Below are 18,621 nucleotides of genomic sequence, written 5' to 3'. Positions count from 1 at the left end.
CCCACATATGTAAACGATGTTTAAAGTTAACATGTGAGGTATCGCCGCGATTGTTAGAGCAATTATGTTGAGCCCTAGACCTCCTCTGTAACTCTAAACTGGTAACCTGTAGAAATTTTTAAAGTGTCGCCTATGGGGATTTTTTAAATACCAATGTTTGTCGCCATTCTGAAGCATGACATGTTGGGTATCTATTTACTAGGCGTAACATTATCTTTCACATTATAGAAAAAAATCGGGCGAACTTTACTGTTTTCTTATTTTGAAAAAGTGAATTCCGCATAACTGCAGACGCAGTGTGATGAAAAATATTGCAACAATCTCATTTTTATTCTCTAGGATCTCTGCTAATTATATATATATATATATATATATATATATATATATATATATATATATATATATGTTTGGAGGTTCTAAGTAATTTTATAGCAAAAAAAAAATAAAAACAGATTTTATCTTGTAAACAGCAAGTGTCAGAAAAAGGCCTGGTCCAGAAGTGGTTAAAACATAAAATGTGCTCAAATTTTGCTTTAAAATACTGAATATTTTCATAACATGTAATATCAGCACAGTCATCAAAATACAGTATTTTTCACAATAGCGCTCCTATAATCCTGAAAATCAAAAAGAACATTTTTGCTTTCGGTGTTTCTATTTGGTGGGTTTCCATTTGATGGATGCTAATCAAAAAAGAGGGGAGGGAAAAATTCTCAATAGGACTACAATAAAAAACACACTTTTCAGTAGAGCAAGGAAGATTCAGAACCTCACTCAGGATTTATTTTCATATTATGCCTATAAAGGATATTTCCTCACTTATTTTTCTGGAGATGGCCATCAGGCAGAGTAGGATAAAAAAAAAAAAAACACTCTTCTCTGTAGACACAAATTGTAAATATGAGTTTAATCATCTGCAGAAAAATCTCTAGCCTTTCCCCACTCTATCCAAATCCAAAACTTTGGCTTGGGATATTTTATAAACTAAATCTATTTTCCACAGTAAATAGGATACAAAAACTGTAGTATCACACCAATATTAATGCCAAAATAATCCCAAAAACATGAGCACCAGAGTAAAAAGCTTTGAATCCTCCATGTCTATAAATCTGGCAGGAAAACTACTGTACTTAAAACTACTGATTGCCTCTGTAGGCATATCCTACGCTCTTCGTAGTTCCTGGATCACAATTTTTTTAAAACGATATTTAAAGCATAACTTCCCTTTAGGGAACTCCAGGTAGTTCAGGCAAAGCTTTCTCTATACCAGTGAGTGTTCTCCAGAGAAGGGCAGACCCAGTGTTGAAGCTTTGAATGAACACAGACATTTCCAATACAAGCTCCTGTGTTGGATAAGACTTTAAAAAAAGATCAAAAGTATGTATGTCAGCAATGATAACATATGTTGCCTAAATGCCAGAATGAAAATTTCAGTGTTTTTTTAATGTATGGCGATACTGAACATAACTTAAATGATAGGCTTGTAAATTAAAGCGGTAGTATACTTCGCTTTTTAATTTTTACCTACAGGTAAGCCTATAATAAGACTTACCTGTAGGTAAAATTAATATCTCCTAAACCTGCATGGTTTAGGAGATATTCACCCTGCATGCAGCCGCTGACACCAGCGCCGCAAGCACTCTGAAGGTCCAGGCGTATCTTGGCGGACCTTCAGAGTTCCTTTCCAGAAAGTGAACTCCTGCGCGCATGCATCATTGCGGCTTCGGCCACTCAACACCGGAACCGTCAAACCCAGAAGAGATGCCGAGTGAACATGTCAGCTCCCTCAGCGCTGTCCGGGCGACCGTGTGGGGGCTTTGTGTGAGTGGAGGCTTTTTGCGATGCATACTAGCACATTATGCCATTGTCCTGCAGGTTTTTTTTTTTTTTTGGTTTTTTTTTACACAGGGGATACAACCGCTTTAAATTGCAGTTTACCAAACTTTCATTTACACACTCCTATCCCCAAGCTAATTTGCACAGACTGCATTCCTTAGCTGCTTGCTTACCTTAGTTCCAGACCTGTTTCAGTACTGATTATAGGCTTGAATGTGCTCTATATTGTGAGTGTGTGTGTGTGTGTGTGTGTGTGTGTGTGTGTGTGTGTGTGTGGGGGGGGGGGGGGGGGGGAATAGGTGTGCAGTTTAGCCCTTCGTGGGAGGGAGGTGGGTTATCCACACTTAAGCAAAAGGTACAACTGTCCTTCAGAAGACTCCCAGGAACAGTACTAATAAAAAGGGTAGGATTAACAACTTTTTTAAAGTTTGGGTACTTGAACAGTTGTAATTAGGAGATAAATACAGAAACGTAGTAGACAGATTCTTTAAAATAGAGGTAATCAAATGTATTTAAATCTCAATGTGGGTGTGCAGTTTACCCGGTGTGGGAGGAAGGTCAGTTATCCAAAGTTAAGCAGAAGGTACAACTGTCCTTCAGAAGACTCCCAGGAACAGTACTACTAAAAAGGATAGGGTTAATAACTTTCTAAAGTTTGGGTACGTGAACATTTGTAATGGCTAGATAAATACAGAATCGTTATAGACAGATTATTTAAAAAAATAATATAATAAATAATAAATAAATAAAATAAAATGTATTTAAATCCCAATGTTTAAAATGTAAATGTAATTTTAAAAGCACATTTCAATTTACTTAAATCTGCAGCATTCGGTAACATAATACCAGGTGATAGTGCAATGAATGTCCTTGATCTGTCACTTTGTTATGTGGTGACCATCATCTTCCAATTGAGTTCTTGTGTTGTCACCATCACATGTGCCCCTTTAGGAAGACTACAAGCAACCATGCCAATACACCCTGCCCAGAAACAGTTCATCATTTTTCTCTATCAGTAAACAGTCCATAGGATGGATGTGAAGCTGATGCTAAAGCATGTAAATTGGAAGTGTCTAAAAAGGAGATGTTAGGCTACACGGAGATGACAAAAACAAACAGTCATTTAAAGAAAAAATGGCAATTAATTATAAGTGGAGCTTTAAGAAACCAAATCCCATCCAGTCTGGGTTTAGATCTACATTAAATTCTGTTTCCAGTAACAAAGCAATCCAAGAGTGCTGGTAATGATGCTCCATAAGCATAGAAAGTTGAAGGAAAATGTACAATGAAATGGCAAAAGAATATAACAAAATCTGTTCCTGAATAGTCACATTCAGGAAATTTTCAATACGGGAGTCTTCATCTTAACTTCAAGAACGCATAAAGTGCCAAACAAGCACATCCATGTCTTACAGTGCTAACACTAAATCAAAAATAAAATTTGGCGTGATCGACAAACAAAAGTTGAATTGTGTGAGCAATTCCATTCAGGACCCAAGCACACCCAGGTTATCTCATTACCATGCTACTTTTGCATCAGACCCCTTATTTACATTTCAGATTTTATATTTCATGATACGCTGATCTGATGCTAAGAGGGCTGAAATAATGAGAGAAGGATTTTAATAGATGCTTTGGCTTGTTTAACCAAAAAAGGTGTTTCTTCTAAAGGCTGCAAAAATTATATATATATATATATATATATATATATATACACACATACACACATTTTCATTTTTATTTTATTTTCGCCTCGGAAGACAAAATGAAGCTGACTAAGTTCCACTGGCTGTTTGTCTTTAGCAGACAATTAAGACAGGAAAGATCAAAATGGATTATGGTAGCACGCAGACAACTGGCCCAACAGTAACATGTCTAAGGCTCGGTGGATTTGTATCTCTCTTTCATCACTCCCCTTTCTTCTTACCCCTTGTTCCTTCAGGAAGGCGACGCTGGCTTTGTGGCTGGAGGGGAGCAGGAACGGCTGCCCATTATTATCTAGTCGCAGATGTCAATCTGTGCTCTCTCTCTTTCTCCCACTCTTTTTCTAAAGCTCTGAGTCACAATAATTTGTGACAGATTCTTTTACTGTAAGGTACAAAAGGATGCATGGAATAAAAACAGCGACCAGCCGCAGCACACAGATTCAGCGACAGTGGCCAGAAAACACAAGCATTCAAACTTTATTTTCTATCCTTTTGTATACTGCCTTTTTTATATTTGGTCTTGTTTTAGTCTCAGGGCACCCCCTACGCCTGTTAGCGAAACAACACTGTCTAGTAGAACTGGTTTCTGTGCATTAGAAGACAGCGGGATCACACATTATTCCAAACTGACAGGCAGACCAGGCAATAACTGGCTTTGTGGCCCCTAGGTGCTGGAAGCCCTGAAACACCAATAAGTCAAACATTTTTTATTTACCTTTATATCAAAGAATTTAGCTTCAAGAGCATCATTATAACGTAAATGTATCTGTTTAGAGCTGCACCTCAAGACATGATAACGATCACCTAGGCTTTTAAATGCATTTAATCCTATTGTGTAATCCCATATTTTTAACTGCCTGAAGATTGCCTTTATCTAACAGATTATTTAAATCAATTATTCCTATTATAATGCCGTGGTTCATAAATAAACATACCCAGGTATACATATACAGAGCATATGCAGCAGAGAAAGCAATAAAGAGAGTGAATATTGGTTAGCATATTTAGAAATAAATTAAATTGTACAACTGGGCAGAAAAGCGATTGTCCTCAATTGGAAATCAGAACTCCCACCGACCCTTAGCTTCTGAAGGCAACTGGTCAACAAGGTGGTGCCATTGTACAAGGCGACCTATATATCCAGGGGTTGCCCTAAAAAATATGAAAAAGTCTGGCATGCATGGATTGCTTCTGATTTAACATTAGACGACCAATACCCTGTAGGTTAAAATACCTTGATCGTGTAGGCATTTGCATGGCTGAAAACCCAAGTAAGTGCTTTTGGTAGTGTTGGGTGGAGCCCATGAGTGAGATTCTCCTTCCATTTAAAGCCAAGGTGTTGGGCCCGGGCAGGTCACGTGACGGGAGACCAAAGGGGGGGAGAAGACTCCTTATAATCTATAACATATACCTTTTCTCTTTATCATCCGTTTGCTGGGTAATGAGCAGGATGCATATCTGAGGTTTACTGTTTTAACCTCCAACCACTTTTGTGTGGATTTGTTTGTGGTACTGCTTGTTTTAAGCCGGGGTATGCCCCACAGGCTTTGTTTTGTACAAAATATTTTACAATAAAAAAAAAAAAAAAAAACTGTACAACTAGGCAATACTGTATAGGATGAAAATATGTTATAACTGCTCAGTTAGTTTTTTTGGTTGAACCGGATGGACTTTTTTCAACCTGACTAACTATGTAACTACCAAAGATGTCCTTTGGCAATAGATGATTATTATGTGACACAACAAAAAACGGGCTTTACATTGGGATATTCATTGCTATAACTGCTACAGAATTAACAGAGGTATCCTAGCATTGTTGGAAACATTCACTGATGTAAATATGCACAGCCTGACCAATGACTGTAGATTCACTGGAAGCTTCATAAAAATTGCAATGTAGCAGTGCTCTAGAATATAAAAGTTCATTCTGGATGGAACTGTTGCTTGGAGATAAAGGGAGTTCTGGTTTAATCACTTCTAATTGTAAGTTCTATTAGCCACCCCCTCATCCCCAGATACACAACTATCAAATCACCATTACCTTATGCTGCTGCTATTGCCCTCCTGGTCAATGGGTTCTACTTTTACTATACTGGCAACTTTACTGCATACCCTCTTGACAATAACCCCACCACCCCAATCCCCAAGTGCAGTGGAATGATTCTCAGGCTCCCAAGAAAGAAAGGTGGACCTTGTATTCAGTTATCAAAGTGTGTATACAGAACATGACACATTTTTATCTTCTCTTCACTCCTCTCAGCCTTTCAGTTGACTGACAAAAACAAGCCATGTGTATGCTTTAATTTACTTGGGTCAGCACTTATATGACAACGTTGAGTTCCTGGAGGGCCAACATGGAAGTATGAGTGAGGAGTGAGTGAATTGCTACTTAAAGTGGGACTTTACCTATAACAACTTGATAAAACTTGTTCTTTAGCAAGTAAAATACATTCTGCATTAATAATTATGCTACCAAAATGTGTGTGTGCTGTAAATTGCCTCCAGCATTGCTCTTTTCTTGCTGGAGGTTGCCATTTTGCTGAAGTCCAGAGCCCCTTGAGCAGAAGTAAATCATAAAGTGGAACTAAACCCATCGATTTAAAGCGGAGTTCCAGCCATTTACTCACCTGTCCAACGGTCCAGCGATGCGGCCGCCGGAAGCCTCGATCCTCTCCCTCGGCGCCGGCATCACTGCTGTGGGCACCCGGCTGTTACAGTTTGCGGCTTCACAGCCGGGTACCCACTGCGCATGCGCGAGTCGCGCTGCGCGCCGTGATTGGCCGGCAATCTTCTGGTACCTCTGACGTGTCCCAGAAGATTGCAGGGAGGGAGGGGGAGAGGAGAACTTCCGCTCAGGGCGCCGCGGCGCTCCGAGCGGAAGTGGGAGCGGGTACCTGTCAAAACTAGGTACCCGCTCCCCCCCCCAAAAAATGACATGCCAAATGTGGCATGTCGGGGGGTCAGGACTCCCTAAAGCGGAAGTTCCACTTTTGGGTGGAACTCCGCTTTAACAGTTTCAAAAAACAGTTACATTCCTGGAATGCTGAGATTGCAAACTGTCACATTTGCTAGTGTCTTCAACCAAATAGTCAAACCATCGAATGGCGGATGTCATAACTGATCACATGTGCAGCACCATGAAAAAACAGGAGCAGCTTCCTTGGCTGTTAAGGATAGGAGGATTTAATTCCACTTTAAAGCGGAGTTCCTCCCAAAAGTGGAACTTCCGTTTTAGGTAGTAATAACCCCCTGACAAGCCACATTTGGCATGTCATTTTTTTTTGGGGGGGGCGGGTACCTAGTTTTGACAGGTACCCGCTCCCACTTCGGCTCGGAGCGCCGCGGCACCCTGAACGGAAGTTCTCCTCTCCCCCTCCCTCCCTGCAATCTTCTGGGACATGTCAGAGGTCCCAGAAGATTGCCGGCCAATCAAGAAGCGCAGCGCAACTTGCGCATGCGCAGTGCGTACCCGGCTGTGAAGCCGCAAACTGTCACAGCCGGGTTCCCACACCAGTGATGCCTGCGCCGTCGAGACCAGAGGGAAGAGGATCGAGGCTTCGGGCGGCCGCATCGCTGGACGGTCGGACAGGTGAGTGAAAAGGCTGGAACTCCGCTTTAAGGTTGTCCACAGATCGGCCTATGAAAACTCGGCAGTGCCTAAAAATAGACAGCAACTGAGCATGCGCAGAGCAGGGTGCAGTGGGAAAAGTGGCATTTACCACTTGCCGACTTGCACTATAGCTGAATTACACTGAGGCCGGCCAGTTCTGGGTTGGGAGTCATAAGACGTCCCTCCGTGATCGCGCCCGTCGAGGCACGCTCTGTGATCAATGTATCCTCCGGACACAGCTAATCACAGATTGGGGTAAACAGCCAATCAGCGGCTCTTTACCACCTGATCAGCTGTGTCCAATCACAATTGATCACGATGTAAAAACAAGCCGGTTATCAGCATTCCTTTCCTCATGCTGACAGCGTGAGGAGAGGAAAAGAGAGCCGATAATCAGCTTGTGTGAAAGGAACACCTACACTGATTATCATTGTCCTAAATATCAGTGCAGTCCCAACAGTACCAATCAGTGCCTACCAGTGCTACCTATCAGTGCCCATAGTGCCTCCTCATCTGTCACCTATCAGTGCTGCCTATTAGTGCCCACCAGTGCCGCCTCATCAGTGCAGCCTATCGTTGCCCATTAGTGCATTCTCATCAGTGTACAACATTACCCATTTGCAAAAAATTTTTAACTATGAAAACATTTTTTTTCGGTCTTTTTTCGCTTATTTAGCAAAAAATATTTAGCAGTGATGATTAAATACCACCAAAAGAAAGCTCTATTTGTGCAAAAAAAAGCAATAAATTTCATATGGGTAGTGCGCGCTATAACGCAATTGTCATTCAAAGTGTGGCCTGGCAGGAAGGAGGTAAAAGTGGCCAGAAGGCAAGTGATTAAAGTATAACTAAAGGCAAAACTTTTTTAAAAAAATTTTTGGATATAGTGGAGAGGGATTAGAATGCTTGTCAGTTTTTATTGCCGTCTGTGTCCCCCGTTTAGGAGATACACATTCTCTATTTGCCCTGTTTACCCCATATCATTGAAGGTGAAAGTAAAAGAAAATCCCACATTTTGGATTATCCTCAGAAAAGTAATAGCGGGGAAAATCGTCCAAAGGGACACTCGTCCTGGTGATCTTGGGGTCCCCAAGAAATTCCCTTAATTTGCAGGAATTTCCTCTCACTTCATGTTTGGCTCTGGGAGAAGAAGCAACGGAAAATCTCTGTAATAGGACACAGATAGCAGGAGTTCTAAACCTCCCTTGCACTATCCAAAATGAAAAAAAAAAAAGTTTTAGTTCTACTTTAAAGTGTTTGTAAATCTCCAGGTAGTGTTTGTACCTATAGGTACTGTAAATATCTCCTAAACTTGCACTGTTTAGGAGATATTTACAATGCATGCAGCCGATGGCATCATCAGCACATGCGCTGTGAAGGAACGGCCGCCAGTGCCGTACAAGAACCTCGCATTTCACTTCCTCTATCTCTGTGTTCTCAATCACTGGTTCTGGACCAGCTCCTCTGTCTTTCCTACCTGGTATGTGATCAGATAGGTTGAACTGGATGGACTATTGTCTTTATTCAACCTCACCTACTATGTAACTATGTAAGATCCTGCTACACCTTCTCCCATTACATTCTATAGTAAATTGAACCATACCCTGCCATGATTACCTTCTGTTTCGCCTTCACTATACCCTCTGAGACACCTGAGATCATTTAACCCCTTCCTTACGCCTCCTGATCCGCTTTTCTTCTACCTTCCATCTCTTTCCCAAACATCTTACTCTCTTCACAACTAAATCAACTAAAATGGACTAATATAGTTGCCTCAGTTGACAAAATAATGTCATACAAAACTATTACTATTAATAAAAGTTATATAGGAGCCAGCTGGTAAAATTTAAACCGCATCCTATTGTAGATTGTGTAATACTGTTGCTGTATCTCACTCATTAGAAAGCAAAAGACAGATGGGATGTAAGGAACAATTTGACAGAAGAACAATTTTGTCCATGAGTGAGAAAAAACTATGTTATTGTTATAACATATTACCCACAAGAGAGCCTGATTTAAAATATATAAGAATCAAGCAAAAATCAAATGCTCTACAAGGGGAAATCAATTAAATGTAATCATGCTAGTACATTACATAGTTAAATAGTTAGTCAAGTCCATCCGGTCCAACCATAAAAAAAAAAAAACGTATTAAAAATCCTACCATACAATCCCATATACACAATCCTATACCCGCTGTTGATCCAGATGAAGGCAAAAATAAACCCCAGCAAAGCATGATCCAATTTGCTACAGAAGGGGGAAAAAATTCCTTCCTGATCCCCCGAGAGGCAATCGGATATTCCCTGGATCAACTTTACCTAAAAAAAAACATTGCAATACAGAAGGCAGTGTAATTTCATATTTGTCAGTAAAATAAAGAAAACAGCATGGGTTCCACCAAGATTTGGCAAACCTTCAAAAGTGTTTTTGGTGGGTCTGAAGCCTCTTGTCATATTACTGGGTATATCTTTCTTCTCTGAGAACTAGAGAGCACAGTGGCCATAAAACCTGATTTTTGCAACTTGGGCTCAGTCAAGTAAGAAAAAACAGATATTGACAGCCATAGGGATCGGTTGAGAGAGGCAATAAGCTGCAGGAAATGACTGGCACGTAACTCTCTGTAAGTGGGCTCTGTGTTCCAAGTCAAAATTTAGAATTTTCAGATTTGATGGCAGCATACATTTATGGACTGTAAGAACCTTCATTGTGTAATAGTTACATAGTAGGTAAGGTTGAATAAAGACAATAGCCCATCCAGTTCAACCTGTGTAGATATGTACGTGTGTCAGTGTTGATAATCATTTCCCATATCCCTGTATTTTGTGTTCACTAAGATGCACGTCCAAGGGTCCCCCAGATGTTCTCCCCCTAGTGAGTAGTTTGCGTTTTTAGCCCCCAAGTGCATTACCTTATATTTCTAAACATTAAACTTCATTAGCCATGTAGCTGCCCACTCCATTATGTTGTTCAGGTCTTTCTGTAAAATTTCTATATCCTGATGTGAAGTTAAGTTATTGCCCTGCTTATTTTTGTGTTGTCCACAAAAAACTGAGACTGAGCTATGTATCCCATCCTCTAGATCATTTATGAATACATTAAACAGAACTGGTCCCAAGATAGAGCCTTGGGGTACCCCACTTACTACTCTAGATCAGTATGAGTACACGTTATTTATCACTACCCTTTGGATGCGCCCCTGTAACCTGTTTTCTATCCAAGAACAAACCTTACAGTCCATGCCAACAGACCTCAGCCTGTAGATTAAGCATTTATGGGTACCTGTATAAAATGCTTTTGCAAAATCCAGATACACCACATCAACAGGCATCCCCCTATCCAGATGGCAGCTCACATCCTCGTAGAATGTTAACAGATTGGTCTGGCAAGAACGACCCTTCATAAACCCATGCTGATTACTACTACTGATACTGTTATCTTCAGCAAATTCTTGGCTATAATACTTTATCATCCCCTCTAATAATTTACTTACTATTGATGTTAGGCTGACTGACCTGTATTTTCCAGGGAAATGTCTCTGCCATTTTTGGAATATTGGTACCACATTGGCTTTTATCCAATCAGCCGGTACAATCCCTCTCATTATGCTGTCCACAAAGATTAGGAATAATGGTCTGGCTGTAATCTGAGTTCTTTGAGGAATCTGGGTGTAAACCATCTGATCCCTGTGATTTGTGTTAAGCCTATCTAGTCTTTCCTTGACTCATGCCTCTTTTAGCCACAAGAGTACATCCTGTGACATGTTATTAACAATACTGTCATGGTCGGTGTACCCCTCCTTTTCCTATGTAAAGACTGAGGAGAAGAAAGCATTTAGTTAAGTTGCCTTCTCTGTGTCATCTGTAACCATCCTCCCATCATTGTGTTGTATGTGGGAAATGTGCTCTGATCTCACCTTTTTACTGTTAATATATCTAAAAAATTCCTAGGGATTTTTTTTTTACTCTCCTCTGCTATGTGTCTCTTGTAGTCTCTTTTTGCCACCTTGATTGCGTTCTGACCCTCAGCTTTATAAGTTTTAAAGGCCATTTTTTTCCTATTTATTAAGACTTTTTACGTTACAATTTAGCCACCCAGGCTGAACCTTCGCCCTTCCACATTTATTGCCCATTGGAATGTGCTGTGATACCTTTGTTTAATATGTTCCTAAAGCATTCTCATTTTTCTTCCTTGTTCAATGTTTCTAGGATTTGGCCTCAACTGATGTCTTGTAGTATTGAGAACAGTTCAGAAAAGATTGCTTGTTTAAAATTTAGAGTTCTTGTGCTACCCTCATGCCTCCTTTTTCTATAATTTACGTTAAATGTGATCATCCTGTGATCGCTAGATCCCAAGTTGTCCCATATTGCCACATCTGAGACTTGGATCTTTTGTAATTAATAAGTCTTGCAATGCATTCTGAATAGTGAGTTGATAAACTAGAAATTGAATACTGAATTGAATATAAGAAATATTTTAATACGGGTATCAAAACAGAAATAAAGTATATCTGTGAACAGACTATAGGCATTAATAGCAATAAAACAAGCCAACCTTTGTATCTATAGGCACTTTTGAGAAATTCATCCTAAAGTTCCCCATTAAAGCAGAAAAATAGTAAAAACTTCCCGCAGCAGTTCAGCTCTCCCTTCTTTCTCTCCCAGCAGATTCTGCTAGCATTAGTAAATAGATAGTAAGGTATATTATATTTTCTTGTTTTTACATTTCCTCAGTTATTTCCTAGTTTCCAGGCCTAGGTATTTAATGTAATTTATCCAAGAAATCTTCAGGTGGGGAGGGGGGGTTTCTCAGCTAAGCACATCCTCCTGCCTGCATGCCTGAGCTAGGGGCACATGGATTTCAGGAAGTAAATGCTACACAAATAATCTGCCCTTACTCAAGATGGCCATTGCCAGAAATTTTAGGGGATGTTTTTCAAAGTGATTTCTAAGCAAAATAAGGCATGGAGACATTGATGGATGAGTAAATTTGCTTTGAAAAATAATAAATAATCAAATAGTGTTTTTTTGTGCTCAGATGCAGTGTAGTTTCACTTTAAGGATGAAATACTTCATAGTGCCTGCACCTGAAGAGATCAATGAAGATTTATTTTAAAGCTCATTTCACGCCGTTGAACATTAGCCTCCAAAAACTGAATTCCACTTTAATAAGTTGAAATACTCTTCCTCACACAGAAAAGAACATCCTGTTAAAACTTAGTTTTAATTTGTGGTTGCAGAATTACAAGGAGCTAGCTAAAAAATTTTGGGGTCCAAATCATGTCTTGTTACTAATTCTTTGCACAAAAAAAACACAAAAAGAAAAAAAAAAACAGAATCTTTATGATGATTGGTTTAACCCCAGTAATAAGGAAGTCTACTTTTTATGAGCGGTACTTTAAAATCAACTACATTTACAATGTACGATATTAACCAGCACACTCTAATGGTATGAGGAAATAGCAAGTATTGTACATTTAAAATGCAATATATATCTCTGCAAGCAGCGCTTTTTGTTCAGACAGCCAATAAAAAATATCTGTAGTTTTACTTGTCACATTGAAATGATTCATGCTATTAAACATTTAAACAGAAATTTATATTCAGATACGTAGGTTAAGATTGTTGACACAGGTCTAAATCGTTTCACTTGATATGTTGAAACATAGAGAAAGAGTCGGCATAATGATTTGTGTGCTGATAAATAATGATGGAGAATAAACAGATTTTAAGAGAACAAAAACACTTAGTGGAATAGGATGTCATGGAAGAAAGCAAATGGTTTGCATTAAGATGGCAAGCAATCATTCGATTAAAGCAAAAATACATTTTCTGATTGTCCCATATATAAATATGAGTTGTTCTACTTTTCCTAAATGGACAAAGTAAAAACAATTATTAGTATAAATATACCCATCCTTTAAGGTTTTCATTCGAATATATGATCACCAACTCAGGTAGCGGTTTATTTCCTTTCAAATGTACAGTATATAGTAGAGCTGCACGATTCTGGTTAAAATGAGAATCACAATTTTTTACGCTTAGAATAAAGATGACGATTCTCGGTGTAACATCATCTTTTACATTATACAAACAAATTGGGATAAGTTTACTTTTTATTTTTTTAAAAATTAAAGTGTATTTTTTCCCAAAGAAAACTGCGTTAGAAAGACTTTTGCCCAAATACAGCGTAACCTAGAAAATTGCATCACAATCACCATTTTACTAAGGTCTCTGCAAAAAAAAAAAAAAAAAATATTATATATATATATATATATATATATATATATAATGTTTGGGGGTTCTAAGTAATTTTCTAGCAAATAATCCTGATTTTAACTTGTAAGCAACAAGTGTCAGAAAAAGGCTGAAATGTGCTCTAGACTGCACACAAATTTTTTCGGCCAACAACAACCAACTTCAGAAGTGATGTCATGTGCTGGTTTACTTTCCGTGTGTTTTTTCTTCTCTGAGCATGCCCAGTGTTGATCATCAGATTTTTGTCTGCCGAAATCTGTACTGACTGACGGAAAATCGGCCGTTCTGTTGACGGCCAACAAAAATTTTATAGCATGCACACCAGATTTTGTTCGGCCGAAAAGTCGCAGTCGGTTGTCGGAATCCTCATACTAACAAGCCGATAATCGGCCGATCGCCGAAAATTCACGGCCAACAATCGTTGCGTGTGTATGAGGCTTTAGTCTTTAGGAGGTTAAACTGCCCTCACTTACAGACTTGGAAGTTCATTCCTTTGATCTAAAACAGACATATCCAAAGTCCGGCCCGCGGGCCAATTGCGGCTCGCGTTTTAGTTTAATACGGCCCCAGTGAATCTCTGAGCGCTGCTGGGATCTCTGACTCTTTTAACGCTGTGGGACTGTACGTCCTCAGTCGGCTGTCTTGCGATCTCTCAGACGTTGCGAGATTTGGTTCGTTCCCTCTCCCTGCGCTGTGTGTTCACTGCACTGCACACAGCCACCTGTAGGCTGCTATCTCATGGAGCCGCCCAAAGATCGGAGTCATTTGTACAATTCTACTGCTTGTTTTAAGAAGTTTTTCTGTAAGTGCGATTTTATTCATTAAACACTTAGTTTTAAATACAGTACGCACTTAGATGCTTTTTATTCCTAAATATACCTTCATGTGCTGGCTGGCTGACACATTATTCCGCTGGTTAAACGGAAGACACAACTGGTCCTTACATACAGGGGATTGCCATTCACAAAGCTGTGAGCAGGCTGAGGATCATCTTCCACTCTTCACTTCAACCTTTCTTTCTGGTGGAGAAAAGTGTGTATGACCTGCTGGTAATACAGGGGTCTTACAGTGAGGTGAGCGCATTGGATTGCATATAGTGCATATTGGTGAAGGATCCGCCCTTACGCATGTTCACTTCATCAAGTCTGGCCCTCTTTGAAAAAAGTTTGGACACCCCTGATCTAAAAGAACAAAATGATACATTGTAAAGCATTTTGTTTATAGTTATCTAGCAGCCTTAACAATGTTGATAAACATTTGCCGGAGGCTTTTTTTTTTTTTTTTTTTGACAGCTGTGAGCAAGCAGAGAATCGCTATGTAAGAATCGAGGACATGCTGTTTTAAGATTGCGAGGGGGAGTGAATCGAGATCACGATTTTTTAACGTTTAATCGTGCAGCTCTAATATATAGCAAAACAATAATAGGCTTTAATGCTATATACTGATGCTTTAAAAATGAAAGCTAAAAGTGGATTGGTTACCATGCACAGCTGCTCCACATTCTGTCGGCTCCAGTTTTAGTAAAGTCCCCTTAATAAAAAATATAGTATCTTCTCCCTGCATGACAATGCCATAATGTGCTAGTATGCATCATACGCTGGCACGTCACGCTGTCACCACTTACAGGGCTTTTATCTTCACCCAGTCTTCCATCTGGGTTCATAGGCTCCAGCCATTTGAATGGCCGAGCCATGCATGTGCCCTTGGTGTCACCAGCTGCAGAGACGGTGCACGTTTAGGAGATATTTCTTGTACCAACAGGTAAGCCTTATTATAAGATTACCTGTAGGTACAAATATTCAAGTGGTGTTTTCTATGTTTGGTACTGATACATATCTGCCTCCTTTCCTCCTATAGTTGCCCCTCCTTTCTTCCCAATTATTTTCGCTGATTGCTCACAGTGTGGTGTGCTGTAAGACTTTGAGCACCTAAATGCTTCCATAAATGCCTGATCTACTGAAGCAGCATGGGTATGATGTACGGTCTACAGATGGTGATCCATTTCAAATCTTTGTATCATCCCTATTGCACCTTTTCCGTTTTTTATTGTTTTTTTTTTTTTCATTTTTTGTACCCCTGACTTGCTGAACTGTTGAAAGTTGTCTGCGAGTATGATACTGTACTAAGTCCACTGCGTATAAGATATATTTTCTATGTGGCCCTGCCACTCCAATTGTAAACTGCCTTGTTTAATATTGTCAAATCTTAATAAAAAAAAAATAATAATAATAAAAAAAAAAAGAATCATGATGGCAGCTCAGAAGCTATCAACTTTATAAACAAATCAGCATTGGCAGATCCCAAACTTTCTTGGCAGGTTCTGTTTATGGGTACAACCGCTCAAGAGAGGACAAGAGTCAATGTTTAGGGCAGGTGAAGGCCTGTGGTGGTTCCTCATGAAACAATGGAAGGAGAAAAAGGTAAAATCATCAATTTAAAAGCAGCATGAAAGGTGCACTGCATGGCGATTAGTGTACACAATTGGTGGAAAACAACATCATATATGAATCTGTAAGAACTTGACTAACTGCTTCTGTCATAAAGCACGTCTAACAAACACATTCCATATCAGTTTTCTTGTACCTAGCTTGTGGAACCAACTCATGCCCTACTGAGAGCAAGATTACTTAATATGGCATAGAGCAATGTGATAAATGCAGTATTTAGCACGTAGTTCTTCTTTTGCCTTGTCTGTTGTCACTAATTTGCATTGTATGGCTATGCCTTTTTTCCAACCCCTTTCAAAGGGTAAATAACGGTTTACCACTTAGACACACAAACACAATATATACTGTGGCAGAGCGTTGCCCTGCTAGGGTCTAAAAAGTGAACGTGACCCAGAATTCTCAGCCAGGCAGGTTGAGGGGCTCCAGGGAGCTTGTGAAATGAAGAGCCAGTTTCCTCTGTGTTTTAAAAAGTCCAGTTTGGGACGTGGAGCCTGGAGAAGTCAAAGTGATCTGGGTGGGATGAAATCTCAAATCCAGGGTCCAGCTATTCAATATAGCCAGCAAACGAATTGGTCAGGTGTGTGCTGGGCTTTTAATAATGACCTGACCATGGTTCATGGCTCCATCCTGGCAGGCAGGAGGTCTGGCCCGGGAGTCACGTGGGAGTCAGTGTGGGACAAGGCTGCTATCCGTGTGCACCCTGTTAGGTGAGCGAAGTCTATGAGAGACAGACAAGGGCCTGGAGTTTGAGGCCAGAGCAGCAGTGCTGCAAGTACAAGCCAGGAGGGCTGCAAGTTCAAGCCAGAGGGGCTGAATGATCGTTTATTTTGCTTAGGACTGAAATGCTGAAACCCCTGCGAGGGAAAACCTGTTATTTTTTCTGACTGATGAACTTTCCTTTAATAAACATGGGCGAGAAGCCTTTAAAAGAATGAAAAAGCGAGTGGCGGTGTCCTTTAAATGCTCTACACTTGATGTGAGTCTCACAATACATAAAGGTATTCACATCATTGTTACATTTTGTTTTACAATTATTTTGATACTGGAGAGCATCCATTTTAAAATGACTGAAATAAATGAACCCTCATCTTCAAACAACATGAAAATATAGGGACATAAATTACTACTCTTCTTATAGCAAAGAGTTCTGACACCTCGCTCAGAAGTGCTGAACATCTTTCAGATTCAAGCATGCAGACTTTCACCTGTGTTTATTAAAGGACACCAGCAACAGCACATTAAATAACTATCATGGAAAAAGATGTGGTGTCATGTTAAAAAAAAAAAGGGGTAAAAAATAATTAAGTATTCCAAACCTGGTCACTGAAGTCTTCTGGGAAGATCCTCTGCAGCTCAGGATCTGTAAATAATTGACAGATAATATTAATTGGCTTTGGATTAGTGAGCAAGCAGAGAATCATACATTAATATTTGATCAGAAGATGATAGAAATCCTGGCAGGGGATCCTGCGAGGGCAGCCTGGGTCTGTGTAGAGTAAAGCAAAGAACTCTCTCTGAGATTCTCCCTTTAGCCTTCCCCGAAACATAAAAAAGAGGAACAAAAATAAAAGTAAAAAAGAGCTCCACTGCCCCATTAAATGTAAACTGTTACCTGACACTACAACTAACCAGTCTTAAATTGACTTGCAAGGAAATAAGTGTTATCTTTTTAAAGAACACAGACTGTTGTCAAATGGCCAAGAGAATCACACAGTGAGAACTAAATGCTGCATTAAGTGCAAGGTGGAAGGAGGGAGTATCTGTAAGCTTGATAATAGTCCTATGATTAAAAGGAGACACAAAAATATGTAGTCATACAGCTTAACATAACACTGTATATAAACAACTTCTCTATAGGAGAACTTATACTTTTTATAATCTGGCATAGGGTAGGAAACCGCTAGAATTTCTATAAGGTTTTTATAGCTGTGGTTGTTGGGCATTCCCTCCTATATTGGTGGTGCTGACCACTGTCACTCTGCTGTGACTTTGGGACACAAAGTGAAGTGAATTCTCCCCAACAGGACACAGAAGGCAAACAAAAAAAAAGTGACAGGTTAAAAGGTCTATCTAAAACAAAACAATAATACATTTTCATTATAGATACAGTTTAACAGCAACTACAGTATCTCACAAAAGTGAGTACACCCCTCATATTTTTGTAAATATTTTATTATACCTTTTCATGTGACAACACTGAAGAAATGGCACTTTGCTACAATGTAAAGTAGTGAGTGTACAGCTTGTATAACAGTGTAAATTTGCTGTCCCCTCAAAATAACTCAACACACAGCCATTAATGTCTAAACCACTGTCAACAAAAGTGAGTACACCCCTAAGTGAACATGTCCAAATGGGGCCCCCAAGTGTCAATATTTTGTATAGCCATCATTCTTTTCCAGCACTGCCTTAACCCTCCTAGACATGGAGTTCACCAGAGCTTCACAGGTTGCCACTGGAGTCCTCTTCCACTCCTCCATGACGATATCATGGAGCTGGTGGATGTTAGAGACATTGCGTTCCTCCACCTTCAATTTGAGGATGCCCCACAGATGCTCAATAGGGTTTAGGTCTGGAGACATGCTTGGCCAGTCCATCACCTTTACCCTCAGCTTCTTTAGCAAGGCAGTGGCCGTCTTGGAGGTGTGTGTTGAGGTCATTATCATGTTGGAATACTGCCCTGCGGCCCAGTCTCTGAAGGGAGGGAACCATGCTCTGCTTCAGTATGTCACAGTACATGTTGGCAATTATGGTTCCCTCAATGA

General features: G+C 39.8%; 1 protein-coding gene across 4 annotated transcripts in view; it reads right to left on the bottom strand.

The window, feature by feature from the left end:
- DENND1A (DENN domain containing 1A) overlaps window positions 1–18,621 on the bottom strand; it is a 1,402,774-nt gene that overhangs the window by 1,100,641 nt on the left and 283,512 nt on the right. For all 4 annotated transcript variants that reach the window (XM_082262893.1, XM_082262895.1, XM_082262894.1 and 1 more), the window contains exon 3: window positions 17,173–17,216. In XM_082262893.1, the coding sequence (XP_082119019.1) occupies window positions 17,173–17,216 (44 nt within the window). The remainder of the gene's footprint in view (window positions 1–17,172; window positions 17,217–18,621) is intronic.

The sequence above is a fragment of the Pelophylax lessonae genome, assembly GCF_965119305.1.
Source record: "Pelophylax lessonae genome assembly, chromosome: 7".
In the NCBI taxonomy this organism is placed as follows: Eukaryota; Metazoa; Chordata; class Amphibia; order Anura; family Ranidae; genus Pelophylax; species Pelophylax lessonae.
This window is presented reverse-complemented; position numbering and strand designations above follow the sequence as displayed.